The 23,666-nt window shown below is 42.8% G+C and overlaps 1 protein-coding gene across 2 annotated transcripts in view; it reads left to right on the top strand.

The window, feature by feature from the left end:
* Positions 1-23,666, top strand: part of tmem132e (transmembrane protein 132E) — a 327,452-nt gene that overhangs the window by 262,335 nt on the left and 41,451 nt on the right. For both annotated transcript variants that reach the window (XM_069145923.1, XM_069145921.1), the window contains exons 3-4: positions 8,379-8,519; positions 18,241-18,433. In XM_069145923.1, the coding sequence (XP_069002024.1) occupies positions 8,379-8,519; positions 18,241-18,433 (334 nt within the window). The remainder of the gene's footprint in view (positions 1-8,378; positions 8,520-18,240; positions 18,434-23,666) is intronic.

Below are 23,666 nucleotides of genomic sequence, written 5' to 3'. Positions count from 1 at the left end.
GAGAGTCCATGTTTAAAACCGGCCGGCGGTTAATCCAGTGTAAAAAAAAAAAAAAAATGTTGCGTCACAATACACCTCGTTTTCTGCCTCCGTGCTCCCCGAGGCCTCGTGAAGATTGTCACTCGTGGCCAGCCGCGAGCCGTAACATCAGCTGTTAAACGCTCAATCACAAAGGGGTGGGGGGGTCTGAAGATTTTTTTTTTACCACCTTGTCATGATTGTATTGCACCTGCCGGGTCGATGACGACTTCATCAGGATCTCAGATTGCTGCCTTTGTGCTGGATATACTCTCTCTCTCTCTATATATATATATATATATATATATATATATATATGTACATCATCCGACCCAAACCGTTATGAACTGACTGATTTATGGTGAAGGATTTATTCCTTCTGCTGCGAAAAGGTTAATGTTTTATTTTTTTACTTTTCCCCTGCACCAGAGACCTGTTTTAGCTCAAAAATACATCATTACAATGAGCAAGGTCACTTTTCATTTGAGTCCCGCTGATACCAACCTGCTGCTGAAAGTCAGACTCAGCAGAGCGCCGAAAGTGTTTTAATCAGCAGCTGGAAAAAGCCCCGAAGAAAAGCACTTTTTCCTCCTCTTAGACCCCCGTTTAATAGAAAGCTACAGCGCCCAGCTGTTTCATGGACCTACCGACCGTTTCGATAAGTTAACTATTTTTTAATCATAATATAATATATTATATCGGTGATTTGTTTATAGAAAAAACACCAGCCGCTCACTTTACCACCTTTTTCTTGTCTAGTTTTTGGAAACAGAAACATTTTTATCTGTTACCATAAAAAACTTTGAGGACTTAAAGAGTCTCCAGACACAAAGTAAATGACAAAGCAGTTTTATAATTGCAGTATTTAGCGTGTTAATATCTTACCTCAACACTCATAATTATCTGGATTACTCATCGGTTCTGGTTGAAAGTGACTTCATTGTTGGTTTTAATTAGAGAGCACAGTAAACTGGAACAAAGCACACCTGATGTTACTTAAAAACCCAAACAGTTACGGGTTTGTACTTCTGGTTTTTTTTTTGTTGGTGTTGATAATGAGGAATGCTCTGTTGCCACACTTAGAGGAAGCCATATTAATCACTGGCGCTGCATTACTCATCTTCACACATTCAGCGAATAAATCAGCTCAGCGTGTGCAAACCAGCAGCTGCACTTTCAAATTTGTAACGTGCCCCGTGATATTTCCCCCCGCCGCTTCTCATTTTCTGATTTTCGGAGTCCTCCCCTTAAAAGAAGCGCGTGTCCCTGGCAGGTTCGCTCTCCCCGTCTGGCTCTCCAGCTGCACGTCTTCCGTGCTGCTTTCAAGAACAACCTCAAAGCTGTTTACTGTGTGAGGATGCACACCGTAGGTATCAAAGCGTTAGAGATGATTGATAAAGATTGCCGCCCGTGTTAAAAAGGGGCAAAGCTTTGCCCGTCGCCGGAGGGTTGCCGTCGGAAGCTAAGGAAGCGCCGTGCCGCCGCCGGGAATGTTTGTAAGCGGTTATTGACATGTTTAGGAAAGAAGATAAAAGAGGCGTGTTGGGAAATAAACTTGGTGAGGTAGCGTCGCTCAAAAGGCCGAGAGTCCAGCTGATCCTACGTGAATTAAAAGAGAGGGGGAGGGAGGGGAAGCGTTGTGTTGACGGGACGACCGCCGGTCGGTTCCAGCTAGCCAGGTAGCCGACAGTCCGGGAAGTGCACGCTCCGAATGCCATTGTTTGTTGGCGGGTTCTCAAACTCCTGCCGCACGGAGCGCCGTTGGCAAATATCCGAACGCTCAGATTTGTATCCACTCCGGTTAAAGTGGAGTATTAATTAGCAGCAAACCAAGCTGTGCAGAACATTTGAGCCAGTCTGTGCACATTGTGACCGCTGAGGATTCATTTCCTTCTCAGCCTGACAGCAAACTAACTTATGATAACACACTATTTCATTTAAAATTCAGTTGACTGACTATTTTTGTGACCTACTTGATTTATCGGTTAATTAGTGTCTCGTTTACTTGACTTAACATACTTATAGCACCACTGCATCAATCAAGATACAACATCTATACCAGCATACTATTTAGTATGCCAGAAAAAGATTGTAGTCCCGATACATAGTATGTGAAATGTAGTATGCCAAAAGTACCGGGATGTCCAATTACATCCGGTCGTAGTTTGCAGGCTGTTCTTACCCACAATCCTCTGCAGCGGCGGAAGAAACGTCACATCGAAGGAGCCGCCGAGAAAGTTGGTGGCAGAAGAAGAAGAAGAGGCATTAAAAGGAAGCCCACTCGTTACGGGTCACGAAGGATATAACCAAAGGAGGTCAAAGTTCAAGACGCATTTCTGCAATGAAGTCGCAATTGTATACATACTACATGCAACAGTGCAAACTTTTTAAGGGTCGCGGCAGTAATTTCAGTAACCAAAGTAAAACAAATAAAAAGTATGCTGTTTAGTTCTCCAGGAAGTGAAAGCAAAAAAAAAAACAAATTTAAAAATGCAATTCCCATTTACCGCCAGAGGTGCCGCCAAAGAGAACAAAACCGAGATGCTCGAGATTGTTCCTTTAACAAAACAAACAATATAGACAAAGATTTTTGCCGTCACAAATACACTAAGACACCCATCGATAGTGTTTAAAATAAATGTTTTACTCCGTTTCGTTTGACAAACCGAGAAATCGCTTGCGACCAAAACCTGCGTTTATTGCGTCCAATCACGTCCCGTGTTTTTCAGCCGATCTCTGAACAATACTACATGTTCTAATCCAGGAGGCGTGTAGGATACTCAACATATTGTTTGGCTCATGGGGGTTTTGTTCAAGCCGTCGACGTCGGGCATCTTTCCAGGCTCTGCCAGTCGCTCCTGTTTCATCGCTTCGCTGTCAAAACACTCTCGGCTATTGTTTTTTGAGTGTAATCCCACACAGCAGCAGCAGCGTCTTTGAACAGCTCTCAAAGACGCGTGTCATCGTGCGGTGGGATTCGGTATCGTCTTATATGACGGCAGCCAACAGCTGCGACCAAGGTGCAGCAACGCTATCACGTTCACACACCCAGACCGCTCTGCTGCTTTTACATTCACATTCATCAAACGGCAGTACATTAATTCAAAATGATCACAGTCTAAAAATGCATTCTCAATACCGTGGGAGGGAAAAAAAAAAAAAAGATTCCAGTTTTGGCGACTTCTCAGCCCGTTGGGGACGTTCTCCTCAAATGTCTTTAATAAATACTCCTAAAGAGGGCCATTAAAGAAAAATGAAAGACTTGGGAGGTCTGATTTAATCCTGGTTTGCATATTTTATTTATCAGCCAGTTAGATTAAATTACAGAGTTGTCATAAATGGGTCATGAGGACACGGGCCTCCGCGGCCAGCGGGAAAACAATCCCGACTCTCGGGTGCTCACGGCGGAGACGCTGCGAAGAAGTGAGGATGAGGAGGAGTTTCGTGGAGTAAATGTGTGTGATTTTTACGTCCGCGGCCTCTTTCCTGAGTGGCGAGACTTACGCAGGGTTTTTAAAAGTGTCTTAAAGCTCCCCGACATGTTGAGTTTTTCCTAAAAAACAGAAGTTAAAAGTAGACCATAAAGTCAAAATGGATTACTGCTTGATCCCAGTGTCTGGTGGCCATTTCAGGCTTTTGGAGCCACTTTAAAAAAAATTCCCCTTTATTCCCCTTTACGACTCCCGGGTATGTTTTATTAAAAAAAAAAAAAAAACAAGACTCGACTCGATAACTCCAAGGAGATCTTAACACGCTGCTGGGAAATCTGTCCTGGAATGTGTTGACCGAAAAAGCTCTCCTGTTTAGCAGTCCGTCAGCCGACTCTGCGTCTAATAGGTGTTGCCATGGCAGAAGGCATCTTGTGTGTGGAATGAGTAAGTACCGGCTGAAGTGGCTCGCGCCGCCTCTCCGCTCTTTTCCCCAACGTGCACCAGCAGGATTTTTTTTTTTTTTTTTGGAGAATTCTGGGCGTGTATCGTCGCTGCTTACTCGCCGTACCGCATTTTTTTTTTTTTTTTTTTCATTTGCGATGCTCTTTTATCAATCAGCGTTAACGCCGGTGCGCGGGGGGAGCCCGATTCATGTGGCGCTCCCACGGGTGGGCGCTTCATCTCCTCTCATTTGCTGCGCAAAAAAAAAAAAAGAGACCAAAGTCTGCGGGGAAAAGAAGTGGGACGTCTGATTAAAAACGTTACGATATTCAGCTTCTCTCAAAAGATGACGATGAATACGTCGTGGCCTTTTTGTGAAGGTGCTGCGGGAAGTGTTGGTGATGAATACAAATGCACCTATTACTCATCAGGGTTGCATCCTTTACCGCCGGGAGACAATACTACAATGATGTTTAATTATCATCTTTTATTATCAGTGTTTATTTTATTTATTTATTTTATTATTTTTTTTTACAAGCTACAGTAATCAACTAGCAAACTGGGTCACCTCACATCAGCGAGCGTTGTGGGGGTATCACGTTTCCCCTTTTTCAACTCACATCAAAGGCAACACGCCTGATCAGGATGGTTTCTTAAACGTTACATGTTTCTGTTTCATCTCCCGGTCGACTTCGCCGCATCACATAATTACGGCATTTTCTCCGACGTGGAGGATTTGATGAAAGAACAAAATAAGAGCCGCAATAACAAGAAACAATGTTGCAGATGTGAGCGTACGATGGCTTTGATGCGAGGATTTTGCTCTTCTTTTTCTACCAGACGAGGCGTGTCGAGGACGGAACATTTAATAAAATAAAAAGCATCTCTTGAAGTTGGGTAATTATAGGCTTAGTCAATATTGCCGTTTGTATTATTTGCTCATAAATCATAAATCCCTTAGGATAACCCCCCCCCCCCCCCTCCTCTCCTTTCTTGCCCTCCCCCACCACACCCCTCTATCCCCATCCAAGCATCACGTTATCGGCCGAGGAAAAGTTTTTGGTTTCTGTTATGTTCGGCTTCAACCCTAAAAAAAAAAAACTGTAGAAGAGTCTTCAGTTGACTTATTGGGAGTTTTTGAGTGTCTTATTAGTGACAAAGGATTGACGTAGTCCTCAGTATTCGTCAGCTGTTCGCATCCCACATCCTGCAGGCTACTGTCAGCGAGGACCACTTTCTCCTTCGAACCTGAAAGTGGAGTTTAATTGCTGGAAAGTGAGTTCTGTCACGTTGCTTTGCTGAAACCGTCATCGTACGCGTCATCTCTGGAGGTCGGTGACAAACGGGCGACGAGCTGTTTGGAGGACTTGTTGGAACATTTTAGCATCAACCGGTTGAAAAAAAAGTGGGCAAACTCCAGATGTATTTGTAACTAACTGGTTTACTCGTGATGTATATGTTAATAGTTATTAGTCTGCGTAACCACCAGTTAAACAATATAAGCAGAAAAACCCCAAAAAGCTTCATCCGAAAGTCACTTTGCTTTCAAAAAAAAAAAGGGCGATGAGCGGCCCGGTGCACCGAGCGCAGGTTAGCGTAGCGTCTGCGTTTTTATCTGCCAAAGAACAAACGGGACGATATGAAAAGACGTTCCCGGGGCCTGAAACTTCCTGTCAGATGCAAATGAAAATATTTGAGGAAAAGAAAATATGATTTAGGGGGTAAAGCTCTCAGGCAGTTTGTTCAGACGGAGCTGTTGTTTGTCAGAGGGAGGCTGCAGTGGTCTCACGGCAGAAAGAGGAAAACAAGTGTGTCCTCCTGCAAACAAGACAAAATCATTACGTCCCCCTCTCCCCCTCCCGTCCTCCCCTCCGCCCCCTCCCCCCTCCGAATCTGGTCTGCAGGAGAGCGGTGAATTCGCATTCTCGCGAGCAAGAGTGACAACCTTCGGACCGGCGCTGTCACATGACTCTCCTCGTCATTATTATCTGGTCCTGGATACAGAATTTAAAGTGTCTATGAGCTCATTCTCACTTAGTAATGAATATTCTTCGAGGCACGAAGCAGACAAACAAAAGACAAAAATACATTAATAATTCATTTCCGTCTTGTATTTCATGAAAATGAGACCATCAGATCAATAATCTCCATTGGCTGTGTGTGTGTGTGTGTGTGTGTGTGTGTGTGTGTGTGTGCGTGTGCGTGTGTGTGTGTGTGTGTGTGTGTGTCAGTCGGTTGTTTCGGGCCCGACACCACAATACTTTTAAGAAAGTGCTTTTTGTTTCCCCTCTCTGCTGTTTTGTATCCCGTCAGCGGACACTTTAATAGCACGTCTCGGTGAAGTCACAGAGGAGAGCTGCCAGCCGAGAGCTGCTTTGTTCTCCGAGCCGTTTGACAATTTTAAATTGTATTGTCGCTGATTTGAGCGCCGTTATTTTGGTTGAAGGCAGACACGTCGTCAAACTGTGCAGACACAGAAGCTTTCTCTCAATTTTGTTCTTGATTCGTCCATCAATACCTTGTTGTCTCGCAGCTCTAAAGTTGTATAACAGGTGCAACCAGCAGTGACGTCGCCCGTTGGTTTGCGAACGGCCGTTATGAAGCCTCGAGTTCGGTTTTTGCGGGCGCCATCTCGCTGGTTCGGAGCAGGAAGTGACCATATTTGGACGAGCTGGGGGGGAGGGGAAGGATTTGACTCGATCTGATTGGAAACCTGACGACACTATAGGGTAGACCTGACTGCACCACAGGCCTGTCAATCAAACAGACACTCCTCCAAACGTACCGCTTTTCGAAGCTTGTTTCTAATTAATGACGGGATTGTTTTCAGATGGGCCGCCAGGAAACGAATAAAAAAGGAGTGACTTTAGCTAACAACGCTGAAATAAGTCATCAAAACAATTTTCTTGACTTTGAATTTTGTGAGAGAAGTTGAATGGGAGTCGATGGAGCCGCAGGCTTTTCGGAGGCAACCTCCAGTGGCGATCGGTGGTATCGCAGCTTCAGGACACTTCGGCCTCATTTTTCAGACCCCGCAAGCTACGAACACTTTTACACACAGTCTGCGGTTGGAGGTCTGAAGCCTCTGCGGTCAGCATGCAGAGACTCACGCACAGTTCTGCTCCCACAGTGTTTAGTTCGAAAGTTACAATTACTAATAATAAATGAATAAAATGCATATGCGGAAATAAAAATTAAAAAAAACCTGAGAAATGGGAAAAACTCCATATTCAAGCAGGATAACTGAATCTTAACATGCAGGATGGGTATTTTTCTTCTCTTTCATGTAGCTCTTTATGTATGTATTTAGTGTTTGAAGTCTGAGTTGGGTTTTTTTCCCCCCTCCCTCTTTCAAGGCTTGTAGAAGTAGGCGTGCACGCACTCCGGCAGACGTTTTGGGACACGCGTTTTGTTTTAGTGTGGGTGCAACATAAATGTGTCGTAATCTATGAGAAGATGCTGCAGATTTAAGCATTCGCATCGACTTGTGTTATGTGTGTGTGTGTGTGTGTGTGTGTGTGTGTGTGTGTGTGTGTGCGTGCGCGCGCGCGCTCATGAATGTATGTTCCCACGTGTGCGTGTCTTTTTAGACATATCATATGCGCGTGTCATTTTACTGGTGTCATTTCGTTCCTCTTTGTGGGTGGTGTTTGATGCAGGAGGATTTATTTTTATTTTTTGGAGAAGAATGATCAGATTTATGTTTACAAGATCATTTCCTGTACAGCTCTTCGGTATTTATCGAACGCCCGCTCGTACGTGTTCACGGGAAGGTGACGGAAAATAAATCGTAATAAAAAAATTAAAAAAATGTTTTATCCTTTTCGACTTGGCAACAAAACGTCGCTCAAAACGTTTCACTCGCTTCGTTTCATTTTCCGGCCTGTTTAATGTAAATACCTGAAATATCAAGAGACAGAAGGGGAGTGTAAAGGGGAGTGTAAAGGGGAGTGTAAAGGGGAGTGTAAAGGGGAGTGTAAAGGGGAGTGTAAAGGGTTTACAGGTTCGAGCTGTTTTCCACTTATGAAGTGTCCTTGAGCAAAAAAAATGTTTTTAAAAAGTCAATTGACATACCTGCACTCTATGTTCAGATTTCACCTCGGATATGATTTCTAAGTAATTTAATTAGTTTATTAACATCAAATGCAAGCGTGCACATTTTCATTTTCAAGCAGCATGTGAAGTGATTTTTTTTGTTGTTTTTTTGGAGCCTTCCAGATGTTGCCGGTTAATAATACCGTCTAAAACGCGCGGGGGGGATCGGCGTGAAGCTTCGTAGCATCGCCGCGCCGTCGTTCATCTCCGCGAGTGATTCATCTGTGGAATTGCTTTCGCCGGGACGCGGCGCCGATGAGGCGGTTCACTTCCGACCTCGACCGTAAATCATCACCTCTAATAAAATATTGACTTTCTGTTTGTTTGTTTGTTTTTCCTCCCCTCCCCCTCCTCCTTCTTCTCCTCCCCCACACGTTGCCGTTTTCCTCGCAGGGTCAAGGCGAAGAAAGGGGTGAACCTGCTGCAGACCAAGTCAAAGAACGCCCAGTGGAAGGTGGACTGGGAGGTGCAGTCCGGCGCCAAGCACTCCATCACCACCATCGATGTGAACAAGAACAAAGCGGTGAAGCAGGGGTAAGTCAACAGCCCCGAGGCCTGAACACACACACACACACGCACACACACACATACACACACACACACACACACACACACACACACACACACACACACACACACACACACACACACACACACACACACTGCGTCTGTCTCCCCCGGCTACCACAGCTGTTGATTCCAGCTCCTGCCACACAGGCAACAATATTTATCTGCCTTAACAATGGACCCCAAAAAAAAAAAAAAAAGTTTCCTTTTTCATGTATCAGTCGTAGTTCGCTGATTAAAGGCAGATTTATTTTTAAAGCGTACGCCGCTCTCTTCGTGAAACGCACCGGGAAGATAAAACACACCTTTGGCCCTCAGCAGCAGCAGCAGCAGCTTCTCCTTTACAGCACGCAGCTGAATGAATAGAGATGTTATCACTGCATCTGCTCTTAATTTGGTGTGCGTAGAGAGATGAGACGACGTTTTTGACTTGAAATACCTCTGAGGTGAGATCATGTCTGAAAGCAGTAATTATGTCAAGTTCCTGAAAAGAGTAAATCCCAATCACAGTCCTGTCGTGTCTGAGGGCACGACGGTGCACTCTGTCGACGGCAAACACAACTTGTAGTGAAAGCTTGTGAAGTGAATGGCGAGCTGAATCTCTAAAGCGCTTGTTGTCCTGCTTTACGAAAAGCCTGAAAGATTTGACCGGTAAATAGAAGCACACACAATAAATCACACGTGGGGGATGTTTCTCTGTGAACTCGCTCTTGTTCCACACACTTAAATGGCTGATTTACCCAAAAATGACCTCAACAATGGATGCAGTTCGTTTCCAAGTTGATGGTTTGGCTTTGCTACCCGTGAGATGTCCACCTCTGCATCCGTTGAAACTTTTGAGATGGTTCAGTTTCAAGGTACGCTCTTCAGATTCACTTTCTCAATACAATTATTCAAACTTTGCTATCACATTTTAAAGAATTTAAATTATTTTATCTATCTATTTATCTATCTATCTATCTATCTATCTATCTATCTATCTATCTATCTATCTATCTATCTATCTATCTATCTATCTATCTATCTATCTATCTATCTATCTATCTATCTATCTATCACAAATTCAAATGATGTGATTTAAATTCAGGTTTTTTTTAATGCAAGTGTTCATGTCGAGCAAATTTAAATTCAAATATAAATGATTGAAATTCCCTTTTCACCAACACGTATTTCTGAAAACGATATTCAAAACCATCAGCAGCAACATTTATGTCCACCGCCTGTCCACAGTCATTTTAAGGACTATTTCTTTGGTAGAAAGTGTCCCAATAGGAACTACAGACAGGAAGGATTGCGGGTTATCCAGAGTAACCAGGACATAGTTTGTATAATTGCTTTTGAGCTTTTTAAAATGGCTTTGATAAATACTTTGAGGAAAAACTAGATTTCCACCGGCGTCAATCAGAGAATTAAAACAAAACTACTCTCGTGGCTGCTGCTGTTGCTACACGAGGAGGTATGTTTATTTGTTTGTTTGTTTGTTTGTCTATTGTTTAAACAGGTGCTTGCACATTAATGCAGCGAGCATCCATCACATTTTGCTCACTGGCTTTTTTTTTTTTTTTTTTTAACACGAGAGCGGTTTGTTCCCGCCTGCTGGCGCTCGATCCGCTGAGGGAGCGCAACAAAAAAATTAGCAACCATAAATCACAATACGTGATGCGTTCAATTCATTAAGAGCTGAAGCGCTGGGAGTATTTTGGGTGGAGGACATTACAACAACTGCTGGTCTACATACCGGCATCCCGACGGACAGGAGGAGATAAAAAGCAGAGTGGCTTCACCTGAGAGAGAAGTCCAACCGCTCCACTCTTGTTTACTGCTTAGCGCCTTTTTCTTGGCAGACTTCCTCGCTATATTTAGTGACCCGTGTCATGTAATCTTTGCCACCCTGTCACCATGTGGGAAATGTCCAGTAGGGGGTCAAGCATGGATAAAGAAACAGAGTGTCACGCCGCATTTTCGTCAAAATGAAAAGAAAAAAAAAACAAAAAACGGTCAATTCTGCGACCACCTGAAGCCAAAGAGCCGAAACAACGGGCAGATAGACTTAAAGGAGCCGGTCGAAGGGGAAAAGTTGTGCTTTGATGCGTCGTTCTCATCAAATTGAGCATTTCATTTTCATATAAAAGTACCCCGTGACCTTTTGAGATGTCCGTGTGAAAAATGATTGTTCATTAAACTTGTCTTTTGGGTTGTTTTTAAAGTCTGCACGACGTCTGTATTCATCAAACTCATGCAGGTTAAAGAAAGTTCAAACTAGAATATTTATTATGCATTTCATTTCTGATGCACTCTAATGTGTAAACACATTTTCTATAATTTATTGTCCCGAAAACCGCTTTAAAAGTGTAATTTCCCGTTATTACAGTAGATTTGAAAGTCTGAATATAAAGAGGACTATTTTAATGCTCTATGTAAATATAAACCTACTGTTCACATTTAATGTTGGTCAAAAAAAATTGTCAAGTGGGGCTCATCAGATGTTGCTCCAATTTCCGTCCGTTTTTGTGTTTGTTGTTGTCATTTCCTTCTTTGTGCTGCAGCCTTCAGACAACGTTAATACAGCTCGCTCCGATTTAGTCATTAATAAACACAAATCCTCCTATTTATTGCGGAACTATTTCCCATATTGGCGTCAGCAGCGGGAGGATGGCGCGACCACGGGGGCCGACGGTGATGCGGTGATGCGTTTTAACGATCGCACTTGGGTGTTTTATTTTGAAAGATGCCGCGTCTTTTCCCAGTCTGACTTCCTGTCAGGCCGACCAGCTTCATTCAGCTCGCCGCGGTCTCCGAGCGGCTTCCGTCAAAATAGAAGAAAAAGGGAGCCGCCTATCTTTAGCATTGCGGAGCGCCACCGGTGGGATGCGGAGCTTTGACTTGAATGGAGATTTATCTGGTCGCCGTTTGGGAGACAGAGGTGGTGGAAAAGAGCCGTGAAAGGGACAAAATCGTGCATTTTTGTCTGTCATTGTTAGATTTTTAATTTTTTAATTTTTGTTTTTTTAGAGTTCTCTTGATGTGTGTTAAAGAAGAACTTTGGGTGGTTTTGTTCAATCATTGAAGAATAAAACTCCATTTTTTTTTTTTTTTTAATATTATATCTTACAAGGCTTATCTCCAGGAAAGCTACCTCTAGTTTAGTGGAGCACCACTTCCTCTCTTGTTTCCGAGCGGTGTCGCGCGTCTGCTCGGAGTCTCTTCCTGTTTTTTTTTTTGTGTTTTTTTCCCCCCTCTCTTTTTCGACGGCGCGAGAGCGTCAAGGGGTTCGAGCGGAGCACTTTTTGAGACGCCATCTGTCGGCGGGTCGGCGTGAGGCGGCGATGTGCCGGTGCCGCCGTCCACGCCCCGGAGTGGCGACGCGAGGTTGAGCGTGGTTGGTAGTTTGAAGCAAGGAACTCACAACGCTTTACAGTAATGAGTCCCCCCCCCCCACCCCACCCCATCCTCCACCCCTCCCCTCCAAAAAACTACACGAATCCTCAAGACGATTCTCTCCCTAATCACCTAATTAAATGCGGTAATAAGGAGAATTCGAATGTGTTTTCTAAGTTCAATAATTGTTCTCCTTCGTGCATTTAAGCAGAAAACAAGCCGCTGCTTGTTATTTAAAACCTACGTCCTCCTCCTCCAACGCAGGTGTACTCCCCCCCCCCCCCCCCCCCCCCCCAAAAAAAAAAAAAAAAAAAGCACACTCGCAGCGGCGAACACGTCTTGAGCACCAATTCTGTTCGAACATCTGGTTTTGTTTACTCAAAATTACCTGAGACGGAGGGAACGAGGCGACAGTGTTTTCCCCTCCTGGGCTGATTGTTGATCTCTCCATCGCTCTCTTCTCTTCACTTATTCTCCGCTCGTCTCTGATTTTTTTTTTTTTTTCTCTCCTCTTCATCAGATTACGCGTGCCGCCTTTTTATTCAACATATTTCTCGTTTTCTGCGACCCTCCATCTGGAACGGTCTCATTCGAGAAACAGCAGCTCGTCGATAACGCCGCATGAAGCAATGCATTATTGATCGCGGTCAATGGGTTTCGTATGAATAATGTTCTCGGAAACGCCGTGGCTTTACCACCGTCGCAGACAGGACAACAGAAAGAAAGGGGGGGGGGGGGAGTCAATCATTTAATAAGATGATTCTCGGTTCAAATTTTTTTGGCGCTCTGAATAATTCAGTGTCAAATAAGGGATGAAATGAGGGAGCACATCTTGAAGTGCCAATATTGACTTCTAACAGAAACTTCAGCAGGACTTGACAAGTGCTGCGTTTTCAAAGCTGCTCCGTCGTCACTGATGTTTACCCATTTTGAAGCCGAAAGGAAAAAGAAAATGTGTTTTTAGAACAATGGAGGTTTTCCAAGGGTTGTTTACATGAATTGTTTTCACACTCGAATGAAACAAATCTTTCATTAAATCCAATGTGCGTTATTTAAAAATTTCATATGTTTTTTTTTTTTTTTTTTTTTTTTTTTTAGGCCAAGAAGAGGGGAAGTTTGTGCAGTGTGGGCGGCAGCAGCCGTTCGGGGCTCCGTCATACCAGTTCTTAAGCCGTCTGACATTTTTCTACATTCGTTTGTTCCGTGTGTTTAAGCACTTAATCTTTTCAGAAATAGTTTAAAGGAATCTTCCAGTTTGTAAATCCCCTCTAATAGCACAACTTGCGCACATGATGGATTAAACAAACAAGATATAACATGTAAACTGGTTAAAGGTCTTAGCATGCAAGTTTTGTGACCATATTTGGACGAACCGGGGAGGAGTGAGTGGTACATGTGACTCTATCTCAGAGGACACTATGCACCGCCCACCTGTAGCAAAAACCTGACTGCACCACAGACCTGTCAATCAAGCAGACACGCCCCCAAACACACCACTTTTTTTTAGGCCTAATAAATGGTTAATGACAGGATTATTTTCAGATTGACTGCCAGAAAACGTATAAGAAGGAGTGACATTAGCAAATATCACCATTATAAATCGTCGAAAATATTTATTGACTTCTGGGAGAGAAGTTGAATGGGACTCGACGGAGTCTTTTTAGAGCCAGTTTATGGTTTTCTTTCAGGTTATGTACTGTCATGTGTGGCTGCTGTTAATACCCTTTGTGGAAAGCAAATTCTACTATTCACACAACATAATATGTGGCTAGACCGTGCGTGAAATGCTCGAGGGCTTTTAATTTGAAACCACGACTTTTAATTTGAAACAGATAAAGCAAGTCACAATATATCAGGCAACCAATGCTGTAATGTTATCACTCACTCAGTGACAGATCAAAAATCAAATACTGTATTTCCCAAAATGTTAAACTGTTCCTTTGTAAAGTAAATAAAATCCCTCCACTTCATTTGAAAAGCTTTAAAAATCATAAACACAAGTGCTCTCGCTCATTGCACTTCATCACGTACTCTCTGTTCACCATTTTTTGTTCCTGTGCTGTTGTAACCCTGCCTCGCAGCACTTTGATCCAATGAACTCTCCCTGTTAATCAGTTCAAACAAACCTCTGATCAAAGAATGAAATTCCCCTGAGCTCTGAAAAAGCCCAAAGCTATAGTTTTTTTTTTTTTTAAATATATAGTTTGTTCTACACACACACCACATCATTAAGTTAATGGTAACACTGTCCAGACTTTTCTTCAGCCGTGTTTAATTCCTTCCTTCACTTTAATGGCATGAAATTACTCATTTAAGTTTTCGCCTCCCACTACTTTAAAAAAAACGCCTTTCGTGTTTTGTTTGTCTATCATTAATGCCGTCTTTATATTTGTAGGTAAAAATGCTGAAGTGTGTCATCATCAAACGTTATATGAAAGATTGAATATTTTTAATTTTTTTTGTATTTTAATAATGGAGGAAACTAAAGAACAGTGCAGAGAAAAGTCCACCAAAATATTTTCCTCTCCGTTCCCTTGAACTGTGATTGCGGAAAAACCTTAGGAACTGGACTCTAGTGACATTAATTAGCTAACCCATGCATAATTTAGTATTTTGATGAAAAGACCATCCTACAATTCTGTGATCCGAGAGGTTCTGAAGAAATAAGACTGTAGCACACAGCAGCTGTGAGAAGTGGACAAGAGCAGACAATACTCACCAATTTAGGGAAAAGCTGTCACGATTTTTCCTTCTTAATTTACAGTCACATCGTGATGCTGTAAGTGGCAGCACACAGATGTAACAGGAAACGTGAAGCTGGCAGTCACAGTGGAGAAACAGAAAGCGAAAGCAGAGGATCAATAAAGACTCTGATAAGGGCATGTGCTGACTGGCAGCGATGTCATGTCTCCTAAAATCTGCTCTTTGGATTCAGATCTCCAAAAATCTAGTCAAAACGTCAAGTGTAACTGCAGCTCTTTGACTCCGGTGTGAAGTTAACATCACTTTTCGGCTGCTTTCACTTTTAACAATTCACTCCAATAAAAAAAGAAACAAGAATTATGCCCTCTAACCCAAGTCACCTCCTTGTGAATATTATTTTCCTCCTCTCCAGTCGGCGCCGTATTGAGCGGCTCTACCTGCACTCACTCCGGCGGGCCGTATTGATGACAGCTTTAGTGTGTCACACGGACGGTGGGTGTTTGTTTTCGGTGAGTGATGTCGAGACAAATAGGCTGAGATCTCATCACGGTGTTCCTGAGAGGAACCTTTTGTGGGCGGAGGGATGGTACAGATAGTTTGATCCGTCTTTCATTAAAAGCCTCTCAGACTGAATGCCGGGATGGGTTCTTTTCTGCTTTTGTGAAGGACAGACAGCGAGCGCTTCACTTTCAACTAAAAGGTGAGGTTTGGGCCGGATGATTCTCGTCTCGGTTGGAGAGAGGATTAATTTGCCCCTTCGCCACCGGTGAGACGGTTTCATGTTGGGCTTGTTCATCCTCAGGATTACAAGCCCAATTAAAGCTGCAAGCAGTGATATGCAAGCCCTCTCAACTGCACCCGTCGGGGAGCCAGCAGGTCGGGGGTGGATGCGGCCGTGTTTACCACGCTTGATGCACGGACAAAGTTTTGTGAGGTGCAGATCGTCCCTTGACCTGAAACATCATCCTCCTGTGGCATGGTGAAACATCAAACTTTTTTGCATCGCCATGGCGGCGCCCTTTGACAAAAACGCATGGGCCTCTCAATATATCATCAGTAATGTCTTAAGGTTAATCTGACCCAATTTGATGTTGATGTGATTAACCAGCTCCCAGAAGCATGCAAGAGTATGAAAAATATAATTTTCTGTTGTCGGTAGGTCGCGCTCTGACGAGGACCAAATATTACCATACAGATGTCTTCAGGGCTGGACTTTTATCAAACATGTAACGTTTAAGGAAGATCGGACAATGTACGTCAAAATTACAGCAACTTTAATGTCGTGGCAAAACACTCAAAATGGCCACCCCGCCGTGGACACACCGTTCGACAAAAACTAAATCTTTGAATATATTTTCATCCCAAAGGCCTCAAAACTGGACACAAGTCGGTCCGATAAAACCCGTAGGAGGAATTCATTAAAGTACAACACGTACGAATCGCCAAAATAGCCACTAAATTGAAAATGGCGGACTTCCTTTTGAGTTTGGGTCATGGTGGCTGTAGACTTTTCTTTTAGATCTTGGTGTGATACACCACCGAATTTCATTACTGTAAGTGAAAGCAGCCTTGAGGTCTCACTATAGGAGGCGCTAGCGAGCCATTTTGCGACGCCCATGGCCAAAACATGTAAAATACTTACATTTCCACTGGGGTTGATTTTTGTGCAAAGTTTCGTGAAGTTTTTGATCATGTTAAAAGGCATTTTATTTTGCCAGAACTATGATAATAATTCCTCACAATATAATAGGGCCTTGGCACCGCTCGGTGGTCGGGCCCTAACAAGCAGGATTTTGGTAACAGGAATGCTGTTATCGTCCCGACAGCTCTGGTGTGTTTGCAGGAATAAAACCAAGATCCCATCAAAAAGTGCACAGAGGAGGCGAGGAGGCATCGCTCAGATGCTTCGTGCGCACGGCCACGACAACAATCTGGTTACCTCCCGAAAGCTATCGACTGGTCGGAGGCAGATCTGCAGCCGCTGCAATTACAGCTATTCAAAAGTGAGAGGCAGAAGAAAATGTGCAATCTCCCCGCGCGACCTCCAAAACTCCGGCCTCGAAACAGAAGAAGAAAAAGGTGGCCGGCCAGATTTGAGGAGCCGCGATTGTTTATTGACAAGAAGTTCTCGCCGGTTTGAGTCAAAGACAATCACTGATTAATTCACGGTATGTGATGACTTCATCAAAGTGAGCAGGGGAGCCATTAAAGAACTGTCGCTTCTCAGATAGTTTTAGAGTCTCTCTTAATAACGGCTTCACGCACGAGTGAGAAATTATACGAAAATAAAAAAGATCTAATGTCAGGTTAACTTTTTTTTTTTTTTTTTTTTTTTTTAAAGCTCAAATAAAATGCAAAATGCAAAATCCATTCGTAAATGGCTAATTGCCTGGATTGTTGTCTGGATGACATTCACCCCAAAAAGTTATTTTCGCCATCAAGCCAGTCTCTCAACATTTTCTGGATTTTTTAAAAACACGCCGCAAGATGCAGGTGGAATTACATTTCAGAATTATACTTTTTATTTCATTATATATAATTAAACTCCCAGGTTATTCTGAGCGTATGAGGCTGTTTACTGCCGTCGTCTCCGAGCCTTGAAAATGAAACCGAAGGGAGTTCAGACAGACCTCAGCGGGAGACGAGATGACCATAACTCTGTTCCCAGATGTTCAAAATCAGATGAGACGAGACCAGGAACGGATTAACTCGGTGCACAGATGCATCATTACGTGGATTAGGTTTTACAGAAAGAACATCTAGGACAAAGAAAAAAAAAAAATTCATGCAACGATGCTGGCTCCAAAGAGTTAAATTGCAAAAATAAAAGAATAAATCGTCAGGCACACAACTTATCCTAATATAAAACTTATAATGGTAATGATGCGCTTTATAGCTGCCGGGGTTTTTTTTGTGCTATTTTTCACAACAAGCAGTCAAATTTCTGGCAGTGAAGATGTAAATATTCAAAAAGCGAAGATGCTCGTGAAGGTTCATTTAGTAAAGAATACACTGTGACCTTTAAGAGCCCGCAGCAACGTTAACTGCCCTGTATCGGTCAGGAAGTCGACTGAAGGAGCCGCTTGTACTCCGGATTGAAATGTTTTGACGGGTCCTCGATGTCATCAGTGAACGTGCCTCACAACTTATGAGAGCTTCGTAACATCGATTTGACTCCAGCAGAAACCGAGATCGCAGTGTCTATTTTGACGTCTCCTCCGGCCAGCTTGGTGGATATTGATCCATTGGTTCGACTGCAGTGTTCGATTTTCAAAGCTTTTAAAAGTACAGAAACTGTGACATTACCTTCTGAAGAGGATAAACTTCACATGCACTGTGGATTTGACATGCTCCGATAATAAATGTAAATGTAAACAATACTGAAAATTCAGCTCCACAGCTTAGTGAAGATATTGGTTTTTTCTTTTTCTTTTTCACTCAAGGGTGACTTGAGGAAAACTTCCCAGTCAAGAGTTTTACCACCACAAATGACTGCATGCTGGGATGTTCCTCTTATTTACGCCGCAGCTTTGTTGGTGAAACATCCACATGTTAACTGATATTTGACAGTAAATGTTTGGCCCGTGTTTTGTGTGCGGCGCGGCAGGGACGTGTTGGGCAACATCGAGGTGATGCAGCTGGACTTCGAGATGGAGAACTTCACCAGCCTCTCGGTGACCCGACGGATCAACTGGAACATCGACTACAAGGGTCAGAACCCGCCGCCGGACTCGGAGAAGGTGGTGACGGAGCTGACGGTGGTGCAGCGGGACATTCAGGCCATCATCCCTCTGGCAATGGTGAGATTCATACGGACGGGATTATTCTCCAATTCAATATTGACATGAATTATTCAATATATTAAATTAAAGCTTGAATATTCGGTAGAGGAATATGATTCAGATGCTCTTATGTGGAAAATGTAAAAGAAATACTCTGCTTTATAATTCCAAGTTCCTGAATAAATTTGAAGTAAATTCACGAGCTTTCAAAGTACAAGACCGGCTGCGTGATGGCAAATTATTTCTCTATAATTCCATCAGTAGGCGTGATCTCATAAAATTTACCCTTTGAGAAATACTGTGTCACTTTTTGTGTGGCTAGGACCTACAAAGCACACGTGTACTGCCATCCAGACAAAAACATGACAGACTGGGTTGGTTTCTTTAAAAACTTACTCACTACTCTGTCATGAAAATGGTAAAGTAAGGCTGATAAATGCAGCTTTTTCTTTTCACTGCATAAATGACATACCAATTTCTACTGCTTTTTAAAGTGCAGTAAAAAGTAGAGCAACAATTGTTTAATTTGGAGGAAAGGAGCAACAGCTGAGAATGAACTACAAAACGGTGCGGTACACACTGCAGCTGCAAATTAGAGGAGCAACTTCTGTCGACAGTTTAAAGAAGACTTTTATGATCTTTTTCCAACTAATTTTTTTCATCTTTTTTTTTTTTTTTACCGTAACTGTTTATTAAACTTAGTGGAAGTCTGTTGAAAACGGTGGTGACGACTTTTTTCATGAAGTGTAATTTAAAACGAACAAATTGTTTGTGCTGTAACCAGCGCTGCAGCCTGTAGGCAGCTAATATTTACAAAAATACTTACGAGTAAAACTCATTTCCTCTGAAATGTCTAATTAAGTTAAGTTTTCTACGACTGTACGTCCATTTCAGTGCCAGCAGGAACCAAGTATCTGTTCCGTAAGTACCTGATTCATACCATTAAATGACAAGCTGCATTACAACGCGCTGCCAGTTATCTTTCTGACATATTGCAGCTGCACTCTGGTGAGTCCTGGGAAGGCCACTTCGGTAGCTACTTAACCGGCGCCTCGAATGTCTCTTTTCACGACGGCCCGGCGCTCGTACATAAAGTACAGCACGCGTCACGTACCGAGAGCGGTACGGAGGTGTTGTCGTTACACACAGATCTAATCAACGGCCGCAGTTGTCTGCAGCGGCTCGCCGACTGTTAAGAGGCAACCAATCCAAGTGTCTCTTACTCCTTTAATCCGGGCTCTTCAACGCGCCTCGTGAAAGGTGGCAATTAGTGCGGCTCGTAAACAAAGGGCAAATTAATCAAGCAAGAGACACGGAGGACATCCCACTCTGCTCCGCTGTCTTCCTCGCTCTCTTTGTGGTCTCGCTGTAGCCATCTGTGCAGTGAAATCCAGTTAAAAAGAAAATAAATCAAAATTTTAAAAAAAAATAGACGGGATTAAAGTATATTTTGACATTAATTAAATTCTAATGCGGAGGATAAATAATGTAGAAGGCTGGACGCGGGTGGTGTGTAGAAGGAGACGTCTGTCTGAGGACCACACTGCCGTGGTCACGGTGGACAAAGTTCATCCTGGATGCTTGAAGAACAGCGAGGACGGAGATGTCCTCGCTTTAAACCAGGTGTTTTTGCGTGCGCGTGACGGACGCCTGTTTGGAGCGTCGGTCGTGAATGTTTTCAGAAATTTCTGGCAAGATGCAACACGCGAACGACCGGCAGCGGCGGTGGAGGGGCAGCGCGGAGATGTGAGAGGGTCAAAGACCGGCGAAACAAAATGGCAATAAATTCAAAGAGCTTTACGTCCGTGCACGACGCAAATGGTCGTTAACACAAACGTGCATCTTCATAAGCTTAAGTTTATCTCCAACTTAATGTTAAAGAAATCAAAGTCTATGTGAGTGTATACCAACAAATGAATAACGCTCGATACTTGGGCCAGACTCCTATCTCTTGGTTATGTGTTGTATATTTGCATAATTACAACTGTTCTGCATCTAAAGCTCCATTAAATATACTTGAGCAGCAGTTATGACTTTGTGTACTGCACATCTGTGGTAGCATAAGGTTCTTAATATCTCCGTTCCCCTTGACATTTGGGATTTGCATGCATGTCGTACCCAGATGTGTTTAGCTACGCAGCAGAATTAGATTTCTGCCTGTGTGACTTTGCCTTGTAAAATCTACACTCTGCGGCACGATGGCAGAAACCGCCGGTGCTTTTCTCCTCAGTTGCCCCGCCAGAGTTGTTACTGTATGTTTCTGTATGACTTTAATGCTTTTTTAACTGCAGTGTCTGAGCTCAGGACTCGTGTTGGTATTAGACAAAACGGTAAAGTGGGACTGGTGTTGTCGTCGTCTTCGATATTTTACACGGCAGGGTATTTCAAGGACATCACTAATCTTCCCTGTCACTGTAGAAACAACACTCGCCTTCATTTCTTTTGAAATTGAAAAAAAAAAAAAAAAAAAAAAAAAAGGTTGTATAACACCCATCAACACTGAGACCAGTCAGGCTTGATCAATTTAAGTTTTCTCACCCTGGGAATTCTCTGAGTGCTTCCAATTAGTCTATCAAGTGTTGCTGTCATTGTTCAGAGATATAAATAGTCACAGTTGACTTCGAAATCAAATTTGAGGAGATCTCATTTCTATCCAACCTGCCTAGTACGTCGTCTCCAAATTGGAAATCTGGTTAAAAAGAGTCAAGCCTATCCCTCAAAACTTTGATCATCAGGCAGCATTAGATACGTTTACATGGAGTCTAATATCCTGAAACAAACTGAAGCTCCACATAAACACCTTGATCAGAGTAAACAGGAAAACAGATTGAAGTTTGAATTAGGTTGTTTAGGATTTCTGTTCAGCACGGGTTATTCTCGTTTAATCAATCACTGTTAATGATGAATGCTAAAAAAAAAAAGGTGCTTACTCACCTAATAACTGTTTTACTAATATCTGTTTGGACAAAATGAATATTTACATCTGTGTTTTTGTGAGTTCCTTGGTTGCAGTTGTTGTTTTGAAGAAGACAGTTCATCTCACCAGCGAATCATAGTTGCATGGAAACTCCCGGCTGATTGTGACTGACTGTTAAACGGTGCAACAGTAATAATTGCAGTTGAGTTTCCAGTTTGGATCACAGTCTGGTACCGAGGTGATTCAGTGATACGTTTTTTTTTTTTTTTAGTCCTTGTGATCAGACAGAACTGTAATGTCCGCAGAGAACGAGACCACGGCCGTCAAATCAGCCGACGTGTCTCAAGAGTTTTGTTTATGAGCACGTCTGTGTCTCTCGGGTCAAGGAACCACAGCGCTTAAAGCGGCAGTTAATCAGGTCGAGTGTGCAACAGTCGGGAGAAGAAAAAAAAGAATCGCAGCGTGCAGCGAAAACTTCTCCTCCTGTAATTAATTTAAGTTTAGCGGCGGTTGCGTGTGAAAGCAGAGATGTTCAGCTGCCCACCGACAGCTCGTACAACAGATCAGCACATTGTGAAAGTGCTGATATAGAGAGGTGCGAGGAGGAGGACAAACATGATGCATTTTTCTGTTACAAGGCAACAAAGATGAATGTCTGGACCCGGACCCCCTCTGTAACTTTTTGACTCGGGAACAAAGAGAAAAAGGAAGCAGGAACGGCTGATAAAGCAACGGCGAAGAGGAAGAAGAGGAGGAGGAAGAGGCTTTTTATGGTTGGAGGATCACAGATTGTTTTTGCAAACTACAGTTGACCTGCTGCAGATAAGGGGAGGATGGGGTGTGGGGGGGGAGGGGGGGAGAGGGGGGGGGGGGACTGGAATGACTGGTGAATTTACAACGTGGAAGAAGAAACAATTCCAGCATAATAAGGTTAAATCAACCCCGGGGCTTATTACACAGTTTAGGCCACGATTAACCCCGAACCGCCGGAGCCTTCGTTCACAGGACGTTCGTGTTACTTTGAGGTGAGTTGAACAGACAAGGAGAGAAAAAAAAAAAAAAAAAAAGGAAAGGAAAGGGAAGGAAGGATGATGCCAGATTCTTCGGTTCCATTAGCTGCTCTATGCCACAGCAGCTACCAGATGTTAAATAAAAAATGATGTTTTATGTTGCAGAAGCCCTCAGAGGTTAAAGTCACGCATTATTTTCCAACGTACACCTAATGTGTGTTCCACAAAAAAAAAATACACATCTGGTGAAAAAGTTTTTTTTTGTGTGTGTTTTTTTGTTTGTTTACATTATTCAGAAGCAGGTGGTTGATGGTAACTTCGCCTCAGTGCTCGTCAAGCAACGGCAACTCAGCTCCACAGCAGCAAACTGCTATCTCTAATCAGTTAACATGGTTTAGGCTTAAAGGAAATGATTTGGGATTCACGCTCGCACGCTCATCTTCAACAAAATAAAAGCAGACAAATCTGATCATTCTGTAAATTTTGCCTCTCAAAACAATTAAATATAGAATTTGTTTTTAAATAAATTGTTGATTAAACTGTAATCTTAACTGACTGAAAGATTCAAATATTTGATGGGAACACTTTTGGGTAAAGGTCCGTGAATTATCATGAATTCATGCATTCATTTACTCAGTTCAATTCAGATTTCTTTTAGGTGTAAAATCACCATGCAGCATAGTCTCAATACACAAAACATCACACAGCAAGGAAACTAAATAAGAAGCATTTTAAATTTTAAGTTTCTACTTTTAGAAACTCTGGGAAACACAAGCGTGCCAGATCTCTGAGAGCCAAGTGCTCTGTGAGGATGATATAAATCTATAGGATCTCTGAGATAAGGTGGTGCCTACTCATGAAGAGCTTTGTATAAGTCAGCAGGAGAATTTAAAATTCTACTCTTGATTTTACAGAAAGCCGACAAAGAGAAGATAAAACAGGAGAAATGCGATCTCTCTTGTTAAATCCTGTCAGTTTACTCTCGCTGAGGCATTTTAGATCAACTGCAGGCTTTTTAATGAGTCACTTGGACGTCCTGACAACAAGGAATTACAATCACAAATGCATGGATTAGCTTTTCTGCATGAAGTCAAGCATGAATTCTCAATAATTCATTCTAGTGAAGTGTTACCAATTTTCCAAATAAATGGTTGGTTATCAACTCATAACTGATTAAAAGAGATAACATATTCTAGCAACAGGACTCCGGTTTGAATGTTGAAGTAATCATCGTGCTCCAGTTGCAAATCGTGTTGGCTTTTGTTCAATAAAATCACCATGAAAATGAAAAATGAAAAATATTGTGCAGGTAGTTGAGAGCCCG

The sequence above is a fragment of the Embiotoca jacksoni genome, unplaced genomic scaffold (assembly GCF_022577435.1).
Source record: "Embiotoca jacksoni isolate LCO1_2020_lvr unplaced genomic scaffold, fEmbJac1.0.p SCAF_13, whole genome shotgun sequence".
Lineage (NCBI taxonomy): Eukaryota > Metazoa > Chordata > Actinopteri > Embiotocidae > Embiotoca > Embiotoca jacksoni.
Note: the sequence above shows the minus strand (reverse complement) of the source record. Positions and strands in the feature narration are given on the sequence as shown.